General features: G+C 39.1%; 3 protein-coding genes across 6 annotated transcripts; 2 read left to right on the top strand and 1 right to left on the bottom strand.

The window, feature by feature from the left end:
• The first annotated feature begins 839 nt into the window (after window positions 1–839).
• On the top strand, window positions 840–3,109 carry si:dkey-82o10.4 (uncharacterized protein LOC797793 homolog). Its single transcript, XM_047035990.1, has 5 exons — window positions 840–1,403; window positions 1,536–1,607; window positions 1,715–1,841; window positions 1,942–2,086; window positions 2,778–3,109. Exons 1-5 carry the CDS (start codon window positions 993–995, stop codon window positions 2,866–2,868), a joined length of 846 nt encoding a protein of 281 aa, XP_046891946.1. The 5' UTR covers window positions 840–992; the 3' UTR covers window positions 2,869–3,109.
• Window positions 3,110–3,420: 311 nt separating this feature from the next.
• Window positions 3,421–14,315, bottom strand: efhb (EF-hand domain family, member B). Of its 2 annotated transcripts, none has more exons than XM_047039031.1 (13): window positions 14,163–14,315; window positions 11,111–11,173; window positions 9,850–9,993; window positions 9,421–9,601; window positions 9,194–9,304; window positions 8,930–9,059; window positions 8,744–8,827; window positions 8,513–8,580; window positions 7,472–7,626; window positions 6,987–7,194; window positions 6,477–6,704; window positions 6,073–6,254; window positions 3,421–4,344 (listed from the first exon to the last, which is right to left on the bottom strand). In XM_047039031.1, exons 1-13 carry the CDS (start codon window positions 14,163–14,165, stop codon window positions 4,186–4,188), a joined length of 1,716 nt encoding a protein of 571 aa, XP_046894987.1. In that variant the 5' UTR covers window positions 14,166–14,315; the 3' UTR covers window positions 3,421–4,185. The 2 variants fall into 2 exon arrangements, with proteins under 2 accessions (XP_046894987.1, XP_046894979.1); XM_047039023.1 differs by lacking the exon at window positions 14,163–14,315 and adding an exon at window positions 11,386–11,593.
• On the top strand, window positions 12,091–16,534 carry rab5ab (RAB5A, member RAS oncogene family, b). Of its 3 annotated transcripts, none has more exons than XM_047039050.1 (6): window positions 12,091–12,258; window positions 13,188–13,364; window positions 13,621–13,772; window positions 14,298–14,420; window positions 14,569–14,662; window positions 14,846–16,534. In XM_047039050.1, the coding sequence occupies exons 2-6, from the start codon at window positions 13,199–13,201 to the stop codon at window positions 14,959–14,961; spliced, it is 651 nt and encodes a 216-aa protein (XP_046895006.1). In that variant the 5' UTR covers window positions 12,091–12,258; window positions 13,188–13,198; the 3' UTR covers window positions 14,962–16,534. The 3 variants fall into 3 exon arrangements, with proteins under 3 accessions (XP_046895006.1, XP_046894999.1, XP_046895000.1); XM_047039043.1 differs by having other exon boundaries at window positions 12,092–12,258; window positions 13,146–13,364; XM_047039044.1 differs by having other exon boundaries at window positions 12,092–12,290; window positions 13,146–13,364.
• Window positions 16,535–16,584: the final 50 nt, after the last annotated feature.

The following is a 16,584-nucleotide window of genomic DNA, read 5'->3' as shown; positions in this document are numbered from 1 at the left end:
AAGATTCACTGAGCAGCAATCAAGACTGAATAATGCATTGAAGACGACAATTTTAATATTCTGCACCATTCAACTCACAGATGTAAAAGCATCCCCAACTGACATTGTTAATTACTATAATACATCTTAGGAAGGTTTCCATATCTGAACGCAATCTCAATAATCAAGTACTGCGCTAGCAATTATTTATCAATAAAATTAGTTACAGAACTTTAAGGGGCGGGGACGAGCGCAGGTGTCTCTCTCTCGGCTTGTTTTCATGCGTGAGACTATTATCTCGTGCTAGAATACATTATCATCATTCGTCTGAGCACTAAACAGAAAACGAAATACCAAGCGTGCACAAACGCTCTGACCTGTAATCATCAAGAACAGCGGGAATTTAATGATGTTTTGGTCTACTGATCAAATTTTTGAATTTGAGACAATGATTTTGTGCACCTGTGTGGGAAGTTGCTGAAAATCTGTAGAAACTATTTGAAAAAATTTGGCCAACTATGCAGTGAAGCTTGGGTACGCATACTTGCACACACCATATCACTTTTTGAAGTAGCCTAATCTAGTCAGGTAATGTTACAGACGTAGGGCGCAGTAGAAACATATTTTCTCCAACATTTGATTTTCCAATTGAGACAGAACCAATTCGATTGACTAAATGCTAATTGTTTAGTATGCGTAATATTCAACATTTATGATACATTATGCGAGCATCCACTTTACAGAGCAGAAATCTATATACCCACAAAGTCTAGATACGTTAATACAACATGGTGCGGTGCATCTTCTGGCTAACAAGTGGACTCTTAGCTCCCTCTACTGGATATTTGTGATAAACCCCGTTGTTGTGGATTTTACCATAAGCATTATGGGTACAGCATGGGATCGTTTCATAAGGTAGCCGGAGGAGCTCCTTCCTGAGAGTAGCCTACGTTGTGCTCTGCTTTTAAATTCAAAATGCAACATTTACTATTGTGTTTAGCATTTTCTGATGCATGATGCAACGAATTACGAGTTTTGCTACATACCGTCAACTTGGAGGAATTGCAACGCGTCAGTGCTTTGCCTGCCCTTGGAACAAGCAATCACCCAAGCGGCCGCAGTATTTTACGGAGGCATGTATGTTTAGTCTGTGGAGTACACGTCCCCTGGTCAAAGATACAGTCTCATTTAATTGCGGCTTGTATGAAGTCAGACGACAGAGTACGCCTTTCGCTTTCCAGAATTACAGACATTACTGCACGAGCGACAATGACCGAAAGAGCATTAAGGGGCATCCAAACATCTCCGTGGTTGGGAGTCCAGATCCATTTACGTGGATCATAAATAAAGTATTCATTATCTTAATAGAACTTGTTTTTGAATTGGGCCTTACCACTGTGGATTTTGACAATGGAGTGAAGCAGGTAATCAATGAAATATCCTTAAATCAGTTTCATTTGATGACACCATTATCATAGTTTCTGGGACCCTAGACTGACCATACTGTTTTATGGGCCAAAATGTACTAAACCTGACTAACTCAGTCTTTGTTACAGGCATTGGTCCATGTCTCCAACATGATGTCCAATGGCAACTTTGAGGAACTAAGGGGTGTGGTGTCCAATGAGGTACCCTCCTTTATATCCTCCACACCTTTCTAAATGGTAATATATTGACCTTCACCTACATTTTATGATACTGTATGCGACATAACCAAGTACGTATGTTGTTTTAGACAGTGGACTATGTCGAGAAGAAGTGCAAGACCCTATCAGAAGCTCAGAGACAACAACTGGCTATCTCTGTAGATGACATTTTATTTCTGCTTCCAGAGGATGTGTGTGTTGTCTTTGATAGACGTGGTATGGTTATTTATAACTCAGTCATTCTAACCTTATTATGGGGGTATGTATGCATTTATGTACGTGTGAGCTATGTGAGGCTTACCTTTGTTCCTACCAGGTGGAAAATCCTGCGTCATAGAGATGCGGTTCTGGTACCTGTCCAAAACCAATGCTCCAGATGATCCAGAGAGTACCAAGATCTTCAAAATGGCTACCACAGAGGATAGTGACAAATCACAGAAAATAGTGACAGCTGTCTATGAGTAAGCTTTGCACCTTGCTAACATCTAAACAGAAATCATTTAGTACAATTAAATCACGTAAACGTGTGTAGATGCTCTGGAAATAAGTGTTTGAATAACTGTAAATATTTCAATTAATAGTAGAACAACATATTGAGTGTTTGTATACATTCTTAGGGACTATCGAAGCAACCAGGTATTTAAATGCATTGCCATAAGGAATCCAAGCATATCACACACACAGGCCTGCATTTCCTAGACAATATAGTAATTAACAGTACTGAGACAGTTTATGCCTATTGATACAATAGCAGTCTAAGCTTTTATCCCTTAAGAAAGCGAGTGGGGCACTTACTTAAGTAGAAATATGGATAGTTCAGTGAAGAAAAGTCTACTCCTCTATGCCTTTTTGAGAGGGTGGGAATTACTCACTCGATTTCCTGGAGAGACAAAGATGAGATAAATCCACTTACCACTTAGCAGGACAAATCTCCTTCTTTCTGATCAGAAATCCTGTTTGGAAGTATGGTGTATATGTCTTAATACCCATCAAGTTAGCCGATTAAAGTCATCGTAAAAATACTGTCTCCAGATCTCTAAAGTTCACCTTTTTGAATTGAACATACAAGGCAGTCTAGGAAGCACTGCAACATGAGATGGATTTGGGTATGATTCTAAAGATTCTCATCTGTCTCATTCTCTTTACTTCCAGGTTCCACCGGGACCTGACCAAGGGGGCAGATTCAAACTGGACCATCACCAACATCTGGCACTGGGACTGGGGAATACCATTAAAAGAGTGATTACTACACAAGCCTTAAGAGCATCTTAATTATTAAGATATATCATCAAACTATTGGTTTATAGTAAGGTGAAATTGTATATCATCTACACACTGGAAGATATTCAAACCTCCCCAAACAGTATCCACTGACTGAATTATATCAAAAGATAGATCTGCTGTTTATTGAACACAGTGCTAACTTATCTATTGTAAACAAACAGAACCACAACTTGAAAAATAAAGGTACCTCATGACTCTGATTTTTCCCCTGATTTGTTAGGAATATCCTTCTAAGACTCCAAGAAGTACTGGCTCAACATAAACCTGTCATGTTGACACAAATGGATGCCTTATTCTATTTGAAATGCTATTTCCCCATAATCTACAGTAGTTTGGTCTACAGTATATTTACACACTGCTTCATACATGTGTCCACATCACGGCATGAACTACTGTTATTCATTGCAGGTTGCTTTTCTACAGGTACTCTTGCACTTTTGAGGTTCATATTGTTTAATTGTAACTTGTTTAACTACATGCTCTTATGATTCTTGCCTTTGGCACTTATTTGGTTTTTCATAATGTATGCTTCATGTTTTGGCTACCCGCAATGTTAAGGGTCTCAAATTGTCTCAAATTCAATCTCGTTGTTATGAACAGTGACCTAAGCACTTTTGTAAAGCTCTCTCTTGGAAGTCGCTTTGGATAAAAGTGTCTGCTAAATGTAAGTCAAAGTATACATTTCAACGGAGGGAAGGTGTTAACATTTCACGGTATATGTAAAAGGTAGTTCAGACCTTAACCTGATGAGTGGTATCAGAATCATTTAATTTAAAAAAAGTTTACACACAAACTAAATATCGTATTGATAGTTCTTACCGGTCTGACATTGTTGGAGGAAAACAGAACTTTGTATTAATCAGTTGTAAATGTAATCAACACAATCTACAGTATATTTAGGTCTGTGTGCGAGAGACGGCAAGCATTCGCCAGTTGAGCTCTTAAAAACCACCGATAAGTGTGCTTTGACAAACTGGCATTATGAGGTTGACTAATTTAATTAAAAAGTAATTGTGTAGGGAAATCTAATCTAAGAATGACAAAATAAATATGACCAAGGCTTAGACAACACTGTGCTCAACACTTTATGGTTTGACATGCAGTTTCAAATGTTCTCACCGGCAGAAATTAAAAACTGAACTGATAATTCATCATTTAAGCAATTGTTTACCAGTCTAAAAGAGAAAGAACAAAACAATCCATTGAACACTTAATGGTATACCAGTTGACAAAATACAATATATACCCTTAAAATAATACTACTTTATAAATACATTTACTCAATGCTTTGAGTTGGTGGAATTTCCTTTAAAACATTCCGAAAGATCTCCACACAAACTTCCCCAGTGGGGTGTCTCATAGACGCCAGTTTCCATGCTTCTTCAAACGCTTCCTTGGAAATACTCAAGCCCACGTTTTGGAAAATCTTAGAAATCTGAAAAGGAAATCGAGGATGTTAGGGGCTGACAATGCAATGGTATTAACCATAATTTTCTTTAGTTTGACCCCCTGGACAAAGGAATTTGGTTGAAGTTTTTTAGGAATAAAATGTACATTTGAAATACTCAACATGCTGTTCTCATCAATAATTGACTTTAAAATATGGAACCGCAAAGGCTCCAGAGTAAGGTCTAAAGCTCCAGGGTACCAGCTTACTTTAACACTGTTGTCTAACTCGCTTTGGTATCTTGCTAAAGTAACTCATCTAGAAGTTGGCGAGACAGGCTCTACCTTGTGAGTAAAATAATTGCATAATCAAGTAATGTGACTTGTCTCAATAACCAATTGGGTTTTCTGAATATACTAAAAGGAGTTGTGTGAAAAGGAGAAACTTTGCAGAGATTTAAATCTATATTCACAAGGCCGAGATCAAGAGATTTTTTATCACATAAAGATGAACATATAAGATTTATGAAGTTGCTCAACATCCCCCAGGGATTGCTACATCTCGAACCGCGTGGGAGGAAGTAGTAGTGACTGGCAGAGCGTCTTGGTCTTGGGTCTCAAGAACACCTGAGCAATTGAGCACTACAAAGCTAGACACCATCACCTCAGTTAGTTTAGGGGAAAGTGGAGAAGAGTCTAGTACCTCAGGAACTTTACACACAATATATTCCTTATATTCCCTGTACCACCAATAATTGTGTAAAAAGTCTTCAACTTATAAGATTTGTATTATATCTGCCTTAATGATTAAAACATTTCAAATCAAACGTGGCAACATAATCTCCGTGGGAGAAGACGAAAACGTTAATTCAAAGATTGTTGTATTACTGTTTGATGTCAATAAGTGTTTTTACGTAAACTTGACAGAACAGATTCAACGAGAATCAAATGTTTCAAATGTTTGTGAGTTGTGTGGCTCAGAGCTCACATGCTTTTCTGGTAATGACTTCTATGGGCATTCACTTACCAAGTAGGAAACAGCATTTCTTAATGGTCCCTATTTGCTTGTGTTGTGGGTGCAATTCCCAGGTCGTTTGCTACCGGCTCATTTGGCTCTCCATCATGTGTCTATTCAGCCCTGCAGTGTCTTCTGTTTTTGTTGTTTCCAAGTGGTACTCATTAGTTATGGCAATATTGTGCAGAAGGCAACATTTCACAAGGAGGCACTGGATTTTTGATGACTGTATTGTGCTACCCGAGTGGACAGGCATTCAGCCAAATATGATATCTATTACAACTCGGGACCTTGCACTGATGGAAGGCGTATTGTCTCTGAGAGGTGAGAACTATTGAACAGTATGGCATGATGAACCAGATATTTTATGGATAATCACTGTCTCCTATCAGCCACGTCTTACCTTCCCTCTGGTAAGTTACACATTTCGTAAATAATTGTTTGCTGCATAGACATAAGTGACATAACCTCTCGCGGAAATCGGAAATCACTAAATAAATACATTTACCATTTGGGAGGAGCAGTGGCACTGCATTAATGCGCTGTTCTTCCTCCCAACACACCCATAACTTGCAACGCCTACTACTCTACGCAAACGCATCTGAGGTAGCATGAAAAATATGAAATGCCCGAAGTATGACAGGCTGCACGGGAGCATAGTCGTAAAAAATGGACGTGGAGAAGTTTGGGAACATGGGCATGTGCTCTTCTTCCCAGTAAAACTAGTATTTACTTAAAAGTGCATCTCAGGGCATTGCTAACCTCTTCCTTGGTACGGGGGCAGAATAAGTGTTCCTCATACACTCCCCTGAGAGAGAGAAGTGTGGGATAGAGTAGTTCATAAGCTGTGGCCCCATCTCCGTAGTTCGTATGGTCGCTAACACGCTTGATCCGAGGGGCAGCCAGATCAGTACGCACAGTAGGAATCCCATACGGACGGTAGTCTGCAGAGAAAGATGTCACCACCTCTCAAAAATCTATCTAACAATAAGTGGTAAATGATGAGTGGTGTAAATGTTAGTAATTACTGATATGGCTCAAATCTGAACAGTAAATATTTATACTATTTATTTGTTTTTTTTGTTTCATGGATTAAAATAACTTTTCAAACTAAAAGTATTTCCTATCACACCTTGTTTTCTACATGTATTATGTCTCCAACTCACCAGTTGGAGGGTGACTTCCCACCACTGCCTGAATCGTGGAGCTGGACGTGACAAAGTGGTCCTGGGCCTCCCTGGAACGGCTCAGGGTTTTGGGGGTCTTGAGTGTGCTTCCCACCACTGCTGGCTCCAGGTCATCAAGTCTGACCAGAGCCTTTGACACAGCAGGTTCCTTTTGGTCTGAGAAAGAAATTCTCTGCATGTTGGCAGGAGCTGTGCTGGTTCGACGCTCTAGAAGAGTGGGTTTGATTGAAAGAGAAATAAATAAAACTACGTTTTCAAGTTTCCAGTGCCTATCTTAAAGGCAGGGTAGGTATGTTTTTGAGAAGTACTCTGTAATATTTTCTGACATAAACTTAACATCCTGATACCAATCAATAAAACCTCTGAAAGAAAAATGTAATAAATCCGATAAGTCCTTTCAAACTCAAGACCAAAGTACTAGTTTAGCAAAGCTGACCTACCCTGCCCTTAACAGAATACGTACATCCAAAGGCAACCAAACATACTAACCGCTGGTTATAATACGCTGCTCCAGTTTGTTGATGGGCATCTTGTCTTTCCAGTTTAGGAAATTGGCAAACTCCAGAAAGTTTATGTGTCCATCTTTGTATAAATCACAATAGTCCATCAGACTGTCCAGTACAGCACCACTCAAGTCCAGGTTAAACTGACGACAAACATCCCAGAGGTCTTTTTTGTCAATCATACCCTGGCCTTTCTGTAGAAAAAACACTGTCAGACCTTTACTGCCTACTAATACATATCTTACACTTTACATTTGTACAAAATACAAAAAATGTCATTTGAAACATCTGTGACAGAATGTTTGCTACTTATGTTTGCTACTGCCTCTATATCACACATAATTCAATAGTCATGTGTCGTTACGTATTTAGAATGTTCTAATAACAGTTACATAAACTTGACATTAGTATATGTCTTCTTGTCAACTTGCTGTCCATTAAACATCCTATTGTGTCTTGACTGTGGTTGACCTTATCATACTGTCTGAAGGCGTGTAGCAAAGAGTTAAAGTTGTGGAAGTTGGCCTTCTTGAGGTGCTGGCGCACAGCACTGACGAGGGCACGCTGTCTGTCCGTGCCTCTGAGGTACTCAGTTGAGGAAGTGGAGTGGATCAGGTCACCTGCACCTGTGTAGAAATGTCCAATGAATTTAATTAATGTAACTTAACTTAATACATTTTTAAATACGAAAATGGAGACTTTACATTTAGCCCTTTGAGTTAAATCTAGCATTTTGAACTTAGATGGGTGAAGCTGTTTCAGGCGAGGGGCTCCAAGGGGCATTTTGCGTGATATGGAAATAGCACTATTAAATTGTGAACATCTCTCCCCCTTCCCATCACCTTCACCAACATTGGAAAGGCAGCCTATTTTAAAGCAGGAACTCGCATGCTGCTCTGACATTGCTGCTAAATAAGTCACAAATGTTCTACATATTTTTTTTTTCCTCCCACCAACCCAGTCTGTTAGGAGGATATCAAAGCTCTCTGTCACTGTTGTTGAGATCAATTCTCCATTTGGGATTCCATTGTGAAGCAGAACCATACTGCCAAAGATGATGTGTCTATACCATGTCAATATACACAATTCTAAACTACCTGAGAGCCCTATTTCAATGACATTGATCCCTTGTGTTGTTACCAAAATGTACAAGGCCCTGCAGAAAAGATTCAGACTCATGACCATCTAACTCCTGAGGTCCTCCAAATCAATTCCGAACTTATAAAGTCCGTATTTCTTATATAGACAAACTGCCATGAGCTAGTAAAAACTATTTGTGAAGGAGTTTTATTCTGATGTTTATGAGTTACTTCTGCTCACATTGTTTGTTTGAATTGTAAGTTACTTTATTTCATTGTACTTAATGTATGTATTATTGAACGTCTACTTGTTACTTGTTTGCAGGGCTCACTTGCATAAGATATATTTTTCTCAATTAGATACTCTGCTTACATAAAGATTAAATACAATCTAATAAACAGTGTATAATGTTTAGAAATACACTTTTCTCACCAAAAGTATCAGGGGGCAGCAATATTCCAAATGTATGATTTGGTGGAACTTTCAGGGTGTCTGTTATCCTGTAAGTACCAAACCACAGTTTTTGATAAAGGTACATAACAATGTGCTATATGTTAGAAAGTGATACTGGCAGATACTGAACATAGTGAGGCCAATGTCAACATTTGAAGAGCACACACACATAAATACTGTTTATGTACAGTATTTACTGTATATACTCACGGGTCATGTACTTTTCCAATTTGTGACTGTGTCTTTTCTCTGAAGTCATCACATATCTTGGAAACCAACTTTGCACTGTGATGCCTGGGAAGTTAGATGTTATTTTTGATAGATTTTACTTACATTGAAGGTAAAATAATTATAAGATCAGATGTTAACCATGATAAAGAAGGAAAGCTTACTTACTTCTCTGTGTCACACAACCAATTAAGTGATCTCAAGACATTGCGTCCATTGTTGTAGTGCGGAGTGGATACTCCAAATCTACTGTCTTTGCTACTGCGACTCCAATTGTAATTCCTGTCAACACGCTCACCTTGAACGCATTATTATTTTGTTCCAGTCAGATAAATGAGTGTTAAGAGATGAATTCATGAGCCGTAGACTAGTTGTTTTATCTGACATTAGTTAGTGAACCATAAAGACACAGAGAAATATACAGCAACTTACCAACAAAATAGGCATTGTGGGAACGGATATAGGAATTGTGTCCCTCTTGAGCTTCTTTCTCCACTTGGTGTGATGGTTTAGGAGGGTTGATTAACTCGTCAGCTGCCATGCCTGGATGTATTCACAGGAATAAAAGACAACATTCATGCTGAACTCATGGCATGGGGTTCGTCAGGTCATAAAGTCTGGCAAAGTCTTTAAGTGACAAACATCTTTGTTTGACTCACCTTTAGACAATTTCATGCCAAATGTTGTTTTGTCTGTGTTTAGGCCATAAGGAAGTCCAGGTCTCTGATCATGTGACTTGCCCAGTGGAGCTTTCTGACTGGTAGCATAGACATCTTCACGGAACCGGTGTAACTTCTGCTGGTAAATTGTCTTCGGTGGTGGGTTGATAACTGTTCCTCCCTGGGAATAACAACAAATATGACCTCATATATTTGGCTGCGGATATGATACACATTCTTTACCCTGCATACAACCAAATTTTGCTCCTCACAAATGTACTGGGTACAGCCAGTACATGGGGAATGGGTATAGCTCAGCAGAAGAGCATTTACCTGCAGATCAAGAAATTTGGATTAAAAAAAAGTCTGATAAGTACATTATACATTTTGTCCTCTTTTCCTTGTCAAACAAAAAAAAAGACTAATCACCGAAGCAGCTGTTTTAGTGCAGAGTCCATGGACAAGATTGCTGGCAATGTCTGGGTCGTTGGCTCGTCCATGAAATACCCGGATAGATCCCACACCTGGTCTGGTGGTGTTAAGAAATTTTCGTACCACAGGTGGGGTGGTTGGCTGGAGGAGGGAAAAAGTTGATACCATATGTTGATCTTATGTGTTCACTCTCCCTTATTTTCAATTTTGTTTCATGAAAATGTAAATAGATATTGAGCTCATAAGACCAAGATATTTTTCAGAGTTAGGAAAACTGTCTCCAAATTAATTCAAAGTACTCAAAATATGTAGGCTCGAAATTAACGGCGTTCCGGTGTTCCGGAGAATTCAGTTCAGTGTAACAAGTTTCATCGATACATCTATCTTTTACACTGAGAACACAGTGTGAAAAAATTTCCCTGGAGGCCTGAGGAAAGTGGTTCCCCCCTGTATATTACAGTCACATTTATTAAAGCAATACAGTGATGCTAGTGCCATGTTACTGTGATCATTATGTATAACAAGTTTCAAGATCCATGCTTTTACAAAACTTTTGTGGAACAAAGGCTTCCTTTCTATTTGGGGATTACCTACACGAGTGAGTTTGGTGAGTGTGTGCATTACACAAGATGGGGCTACTACGTGTAACCACAGTAAGTTTCAGGCATGTAACACTTTCCTAGTCAGAGTTAGCAGGGGGTGCATTTCATGGCAAGAAGGAATACAAGTCTGCCATGAAATGCACCCCCCTCTAATGTCTGTTCTGTATATCCCAGCATCAAATGATTCTTACTGTACAATGAGGGGACTAGTATGAGTACCAGAGTAAGTTTCAGGCATGTAACACTTTCCTAGTCAGAGTTAGCAGGGGGTGCATTTCATGGCAAGAAGGAATACAAGTCTGCCATGAAATGCACCCCCCTCTAATGTCTGTTCTGTATATCCCAGCATCAAATGATTCTTACTGTACAATGAGGGGACTAGTATGAGTAACCAGAGTAAGTTTCAGGCATGTAACACTTTACTAGTCAGAGTTAGCAGGGGGTGCATTTCGTGGCAAGACGTAATACAAGTCTGCCATGAAATGCACCCCCCTGCTAACTCTGGCTAGGAAGGTGTTACATGCATGAAACTTACTCTGGTTACTCATCTAATAATGTTAAATAATCAGTCAAGAGAGTGTTTATATGTACTGTACTAGTAGAGCTGTTTATATGTACTGTACTAGAGCTAAATAAGGTGTGTGATTATGACTTACCCTTGGTGTTATCTCCTGTAAGCAGGTTTTTGCTCTGTCGCTTGTAGGTATTACTTTTCCTGCCTAAGACGAGATAAGAATGCAAAGCAGTATACATAAGAAATTGTTGTCTCAGTTAGGCTAGCAAGTCTAGCTAAAAGCATGCACTGCAGCCGTGACAGTCAGACTTGGAAAAATTCACTACAGGTATCTCTAACGGCACTATCTATGCCAGTGCAATACAGTACTACTAGTACTGTACTCTCAGTTTTAGCTAGTTGCTTACTGTACAGTACCGTTGGTATGCCGGGGAATCTATCAGTGTATTTACAGTTGTGGGTTACATTCCTTTCAATTAAAGTCATTTTGTTGCATTAATCCTACTGTACATTAAAAAACGTTTGTGGTATGTTTCCAATGGATTAGAACAAATGTTAAACTTCTTTAGTGCTATGCTAGCTAACTAGCTAACACATTCTGGCCATCAGACATTGTTGTAATGTTATGTTTATCTCCTCTGTAGTTCTATGGCAACAGGCGCTTGGAAACCAGAGTTAAAATGATCCAGGTGAATTCAACTGTGGCGGGAAAATGATTACTTAAATGCTTATTCTAACAGAACAAAAGAACGCAACGAGCTGTACACCATCAATGTAGCATTGTATATACAATTATTATATTAAATGTATTGATCACAAAACGATAGTATACTGTTTCTGACTTTTGAAAAATGTGTTAAAAGACTCAATTGGAGGAACAATCAAAATTCCCTGAATGTTTCTGTGATGTAAAAACATTTCTGCACCCATTCAGATGTATACTGTATACAGGGTTACAATTTAATGTAATAGTTTCTCTAACTTTTCCCTTACACTTTTTCCATTGTTTATAATTGAGATGTGTACAGGTGGCTAAGAGGTTTTTTAATTATGACAATAATCGCACAAATTAGGGACAATAAATAAGGAGTGATTGGTTATTTCCATTACGCAAATGTCAATTCCAGTCGTACGATCTGTCATCATCCACCGTACAATGCTAGCCAGGCCAAGGGGAAGTTGACAGAAGTGGGAAGGGACAACAAGCCTTATGAAATTGTTTTTGTTGGATAGACATTGAAGTGTCGCAAATATTCATCAGAGGGAAACTTTCCTTCATTTGGAAATAAGGTGTGTAACATTATCTTGGAAGCTGACTTGTGGTAAGAAGTGTAGGTTTGAAAACTAGGCTTATGTCCCCCTAGGCCGAACATTCTTTTTTGTTATGTTTTAGCATTACCCAATCAAGTGTTCATGCTAACTACTAGCTAACTATACGGCTACCTGGTTGTGTTTATATGTATACATTGAAACTGATTTATTGTTCCATTGGAATGCATTTATGGGTGGATGAGGCTGCGATATGCAATACATTTAGCTAGTGCTAGCAAGCTCATGTCAACTACATTTCCAGTAGTCTAGCTAGCTAGTTGGCTAACGACGTAAGCTCGTCTGATGACTTGTCTTGGTATTATTATCTTGGTATGTTGCTAACTTGTCTGAATGTATGGCAAATATTAAAGTAAAGAACTGCCTACATAACTAAGTAATTGGCTTGCAAGTACTGTGCTTTGCCAATCTATAGCTCTATATCACGTTAGCTAACTAGCTTAAGCTTGATGCTACATATAGCGTTACCTAGTTGGAGCTAGCGAGCTAAAAACAAGCCATCCAGACTCAGTTTTTGCCTGCCAGTTTTAGCCGCCCTGCTTCTGAAAGCTAGTTTGTTTACCTGTACCTAGCTATCTAGTCAGCTAATATGAGCCAATCAACAGTGGTCAGGCTATTTGTGGTCAAGACTGTGACGTAACACGATTTCAACCCACTTCACTGTATTTTTGGCTTGACAAGCTTGTGTATACTTGTACTCTTATACAAGAAAATGTCTACAGCCTCCATTACAAAAGTTAGCTGTGTCAGAGCTAATTTGCATTGTAGTTAGTTAGATTGCAGGGCACGTTGTTGGCAATTTCAATATTATATAGGCCAGGTAATAATGCGTTCTTCCTTTTGAATAGGTTTTGGAGTGATAACAAACAATACGTCTGTAATTGAGATAGGCACGTAGGACATGGCAAGTAAAGGTGGAGCAACACGACCCAATGGGCCCAACGCAGGCAACAAGATCTGCCAGTTCAAGCTAGTGCTTTTAGGAGAGTCTGCAGTGGGAAAGTCCAGTCTGGTCCTCCGTTTTGTTAAGGGCCAATTTCATGAATTCCAAGAGAGCACAATTGGAGGTATGTTAACTTAAGACTAGATGTCTGCATACTTCAGAATGGTTTGTCAAATAATGTGTGTTCATATCATGTATTTGACTTTCTGTTGTTTCTTGAGTTGATGATTGAAATATACTGCACCTGTCTAACATGTAATTCTTGACCACAATTCTGATGAATACCAGGTTGAACTCTAGCAACAAGGCCAATGCAAGTTGTTTTTGTTTATACCATCACTGACACATTTCTAAATGCTGATGATTTTCTTCTTCTGTAGCTGCCTTTCTGACACAGACAGTATGTTTGGATGACACAACAGTCAAGTTTGAGATTTGGGACACAGCTGGTCAGGAGCGCTACCACAGTCTCGCACCAATGTACTACAGAGGTGCCCAGGCCGCCATAGTGGTCTATGACATCACAAACGAGGTGAGTCAGCCTGGGCATGTTTCATCCAGCTTGCAATTTGTCCTAAATACAAAAGTAGCACTGTCTATATGACTGTGCTCTCTCTCTCTCTCTCTCTCTCTCTCTCTCTCTCTCTCTCTCTCTCTCTCTCTCTCTCTCTCTCTCTCTCTCTCTCTCTTTGTCTGTCTGTCTGTCTGTCTCTGTCTGTCTGTGTACTAAAAATATAAAACATTCTAGTACAGAATGGTATGACCAGGTTATGTGGCCTACAGGTAATTTATTCACTATCAATGAGACAGGTTTGCTAGCGATGCTTGAGTCAAGATGCATCTTGTAGACTGCCGCCATACATAATGCACATAATTAGGAAACACTTATTGTCATTAGTGTTCTCGTATAATGAGACCATACCATGAAATTTGAAAATGAAAGTCCAGAAGCGAAGCGTGGGATTGGATGGAGGGTCTTGTTGTCCGCATCGCTCCTTCATATGAAGCTTGTTATTTTTGTAGAAATGTCATCCCCTGATTCCTTTCTGTTTGCCAGGAGTCTTTTGCACGAGCTAAGAACTGGGTGAAAGAGCTGCAGAGACAAGCCAGTCCAAATATTGTAATAGCCTTGGCTGGGAACAAGGCTGACCTAGCGAACAAAAGGGCATTGGACTTTCAGGTTTGCGCCAGTGACTTTACCGTGTTGACATGCTATGCCACATTGACATGTCTGTTCTCGAACATAGAAACAGACAGTAATACAAAATGACTGAGTTAATTGAAATGTCTGAATTGTCACCTCAGGGTTGTACTTGTTTGCTTCGCAGGATGCACAGTCATATGCAGATGATAACAGTTTGCTTTTCATGGAAACATCAGCAAAGACTTCTATGAATGTTAACGAGATATTTATGGCCATTGGTAAGTGTTTTACCATCAAAGTGGAAGACGAATTGCCAGCTGAGAAGAATATATATATATATTGTTTTTATATTTATTTATTTCATTTTATTATGAATTTTAAAACTCGACACACTATTATGATACTTTATGAAAAAGCTAAATTAATTCCAACATAACCAACTTTCATGTTTGTTTTTGCAGCCAAGAAATTACCCAAGAATGAGCCCCAGGCTGCCGGAACAAGCAGTGGGCGGAACAGGGGAGTGGACCTGACTGAGACAGCACAGCCCACCAGCCGTCCATGCTGTAGCAACTAACTCAGCCCCCAGGCCCCACCCTCTTGACAAGCACCTCCCTTCTACTTCTTCTCCCTTCTAACTCTTAATAACATCTGGATATGGAAGTCCCCTTACAGACAACAGACCTTCCACTTCTCCACCTCACTCCCCTGGAATAGTTAAAAGACTCTGTATAGCTGCATTTGTAATACAATTTATGTCGATTTTTTCTTCTTTTTTTTTCTTCTTAATTTTTGTTTCTTCTTCTTTTTTTTTTCTTTTTTTTAAGTGTGTACCAGTATAATTGATGCATGTATCACTACAAGGCCTAAAACACATTTTTAACTCAGTTCAGTTTGAGGACTAACCTCTTTTGAAAGAATGAGCAACTTTTGAGTGTGTGTGTATGTATGAAGGGTGTGTGCTCAGGGATGATTCCCTAAAGCAAAGGTGTAACTTAACTTGTTATTTGACAGAATTAAGTTGAGTGGGTGGAAAGGAAGTTGTCTTTGATTAGCCTCTGATACATTTTGTTTGTGGGTTGAGTTTTCTTCCAACTAAAAGAAACCAAATTATCCCATAATGACCTGCCTGAAGGCTTTGACTGTTTGTGCTGTGTTGTGACAAGTGCAGTGTCAAGCAAGGACTCATTCCAAGCGAGCATTCCTTCTCCTTGCACCTTCTGCAAACACAACATCATCTGCTAAGCAGTTTGGCAGGAACACCAAGCGACTTTACACCTCTACCCCACAGCAACCTGTTGAACAGGATTCTTCGGGGGGTTTTGATTGGACTGGATGATGAAGTCTAATCTTTTACCGACTTTTGCATCATGGGAAAGTACCTTGTCAGACCGCAACATTCAACATCCAACCAGTAATTGATTCTGGGACTTTAAAGGACAGCAAAAACAATATAATTGAGAACGCCCATGGTCGTAAACCCATGGGCTGTTGTGCTCAGAAGAGTCCTTTGTGAATTGTTATGAATTGCTAAAACTTTAACAATTTAGTAGTACTTTTGAGTGTTTGTTTCCCACATACTCACTGTTGTTATTCAGCAATCAACCGGTGTCAGATTTAATGTCCTTCAGGTGAGTACCGTAGTAGACGTAGTAGACGATCAGCATAAGGTTTGACTTCATCATAGCATGTGGAATACTCTCTCATAACTGTATAACAGGATGCTGACAATGTTGTCTTCTTCCTCTTCTAGTACAACCTGCCAGGAAAAAGTTATTAACTTTTCCAAACAATTGTGCTCAAAGTTTTGCAACTTCATCACAAACTGGTCAAATTATAATCAATGGTGGTCTTTTAAAATATATGTAGACCTAGTGTTAACAAAATCAAAGCATTTCCCCTGTGTTTGGTTACATTTTATGTCTGATTTGTCTTTTATTGCATTGCACAATTGTTTGTTATATTGTAGTTAATGCCCATTACATTTTATAAAACTGATGAACTCTTGGATTTGCTAACATAGCCTACCGCTAAAAGCAGTTAGGTATCAAACTAATTGTCTTTTTGCTCAATTTCACGGATGTAAAACAGTGGTAGCGATGGACTGATTAATATGTGTCCAAGTTAATAAATATAATACCTGAGGTCTATCCATTGCCTTTATTGTTTTACATATTTGACTGATAACACATAAATACAA

Source organism: Hypomesus transpacificus, chromosome 2 (assembly GCF_021917145.1).
Source record: "Hypomesus transpacificus isolate Combined female chromosome 2, fHypTra1, whole genome shotgun sequence".
NCBI classification, from domain to species: Eukaryota; Metazoa; Chordata; class Actinopteri; order Osmeriformes; family Osmeridae; genus Hypomesus; species Hypomesus transpacificus.
This window is presented reverse-complemented; position numbering and strand designations above follow the sequence as displayed.

Excerpts from the sequence above, each read along its gene's own strand:
- si:dkey-82o10.4 (XM_047035990.1), top strand. The coding sequence starts at position 993 with ATGATGCAACGAATTACGAGTTTTGCTACATACCGTCAACTTGGAGGA. Across the intron at positions 1,608-1,714 it reads GGGGTGTGGTGTCCAATGAG|ACAGTGGACTATGTCGAGAA; the intron begins GTACCCTCCTTT and ends ATGTTGTTTTAG. Across the intron at positions 1,842-1,941 it reads TGTTGTCTTTGATAGACGTG|GTGGAAAATCCTGCGTCATA; the intron begins GTATGGTTATTT and ends TGTTCCTACCAG.
- efhb (XM_047039023.1), bottom strand. The coding sequence starts at position 11,454 with ATGACTTTAATTGAAAGGAATGTAACCCACAACTGTAAATACACTGAT. Across the intron at positions 9,060-9,193 it reads CCACAATGCCTATTTTGTTG|GTGAGCGTGTTGACAGGAAT; the intron begins GTAAGTTGCTGT and ends AATGCGTTCAAG. Across the intron at positions 8,581-8,743 it reads ATTGGAAAAGTACATGACCC|GATAACAGACACCCTGAAAG; the intron begins GTGAGTATATAC and ends TGGTACTTACAG.
- rab5ab (XM_047039050.1), top strand. The coding sequence starts at position 13,199 with ATGGCAAGTAAAGGTGGAGCAACACGACCCAATGGGCCCAACGCAGGC. Across the intron at positions 13,365-13,620 it reads CCAAGAGAGCACAATTGGAG|CTGCCTTTCTGACACAGACA; the intron begins GTATGTTAACTT and ends CTTCTTCTGTAG. Across the intron at positions 13,773-14,297 it reads TCTATGACATCACAAACGAG|GAGTCTTTTGCACGAGCTAA; the intron begins GTGAGTCAGCCT and ends TCTGTTTGCCAG.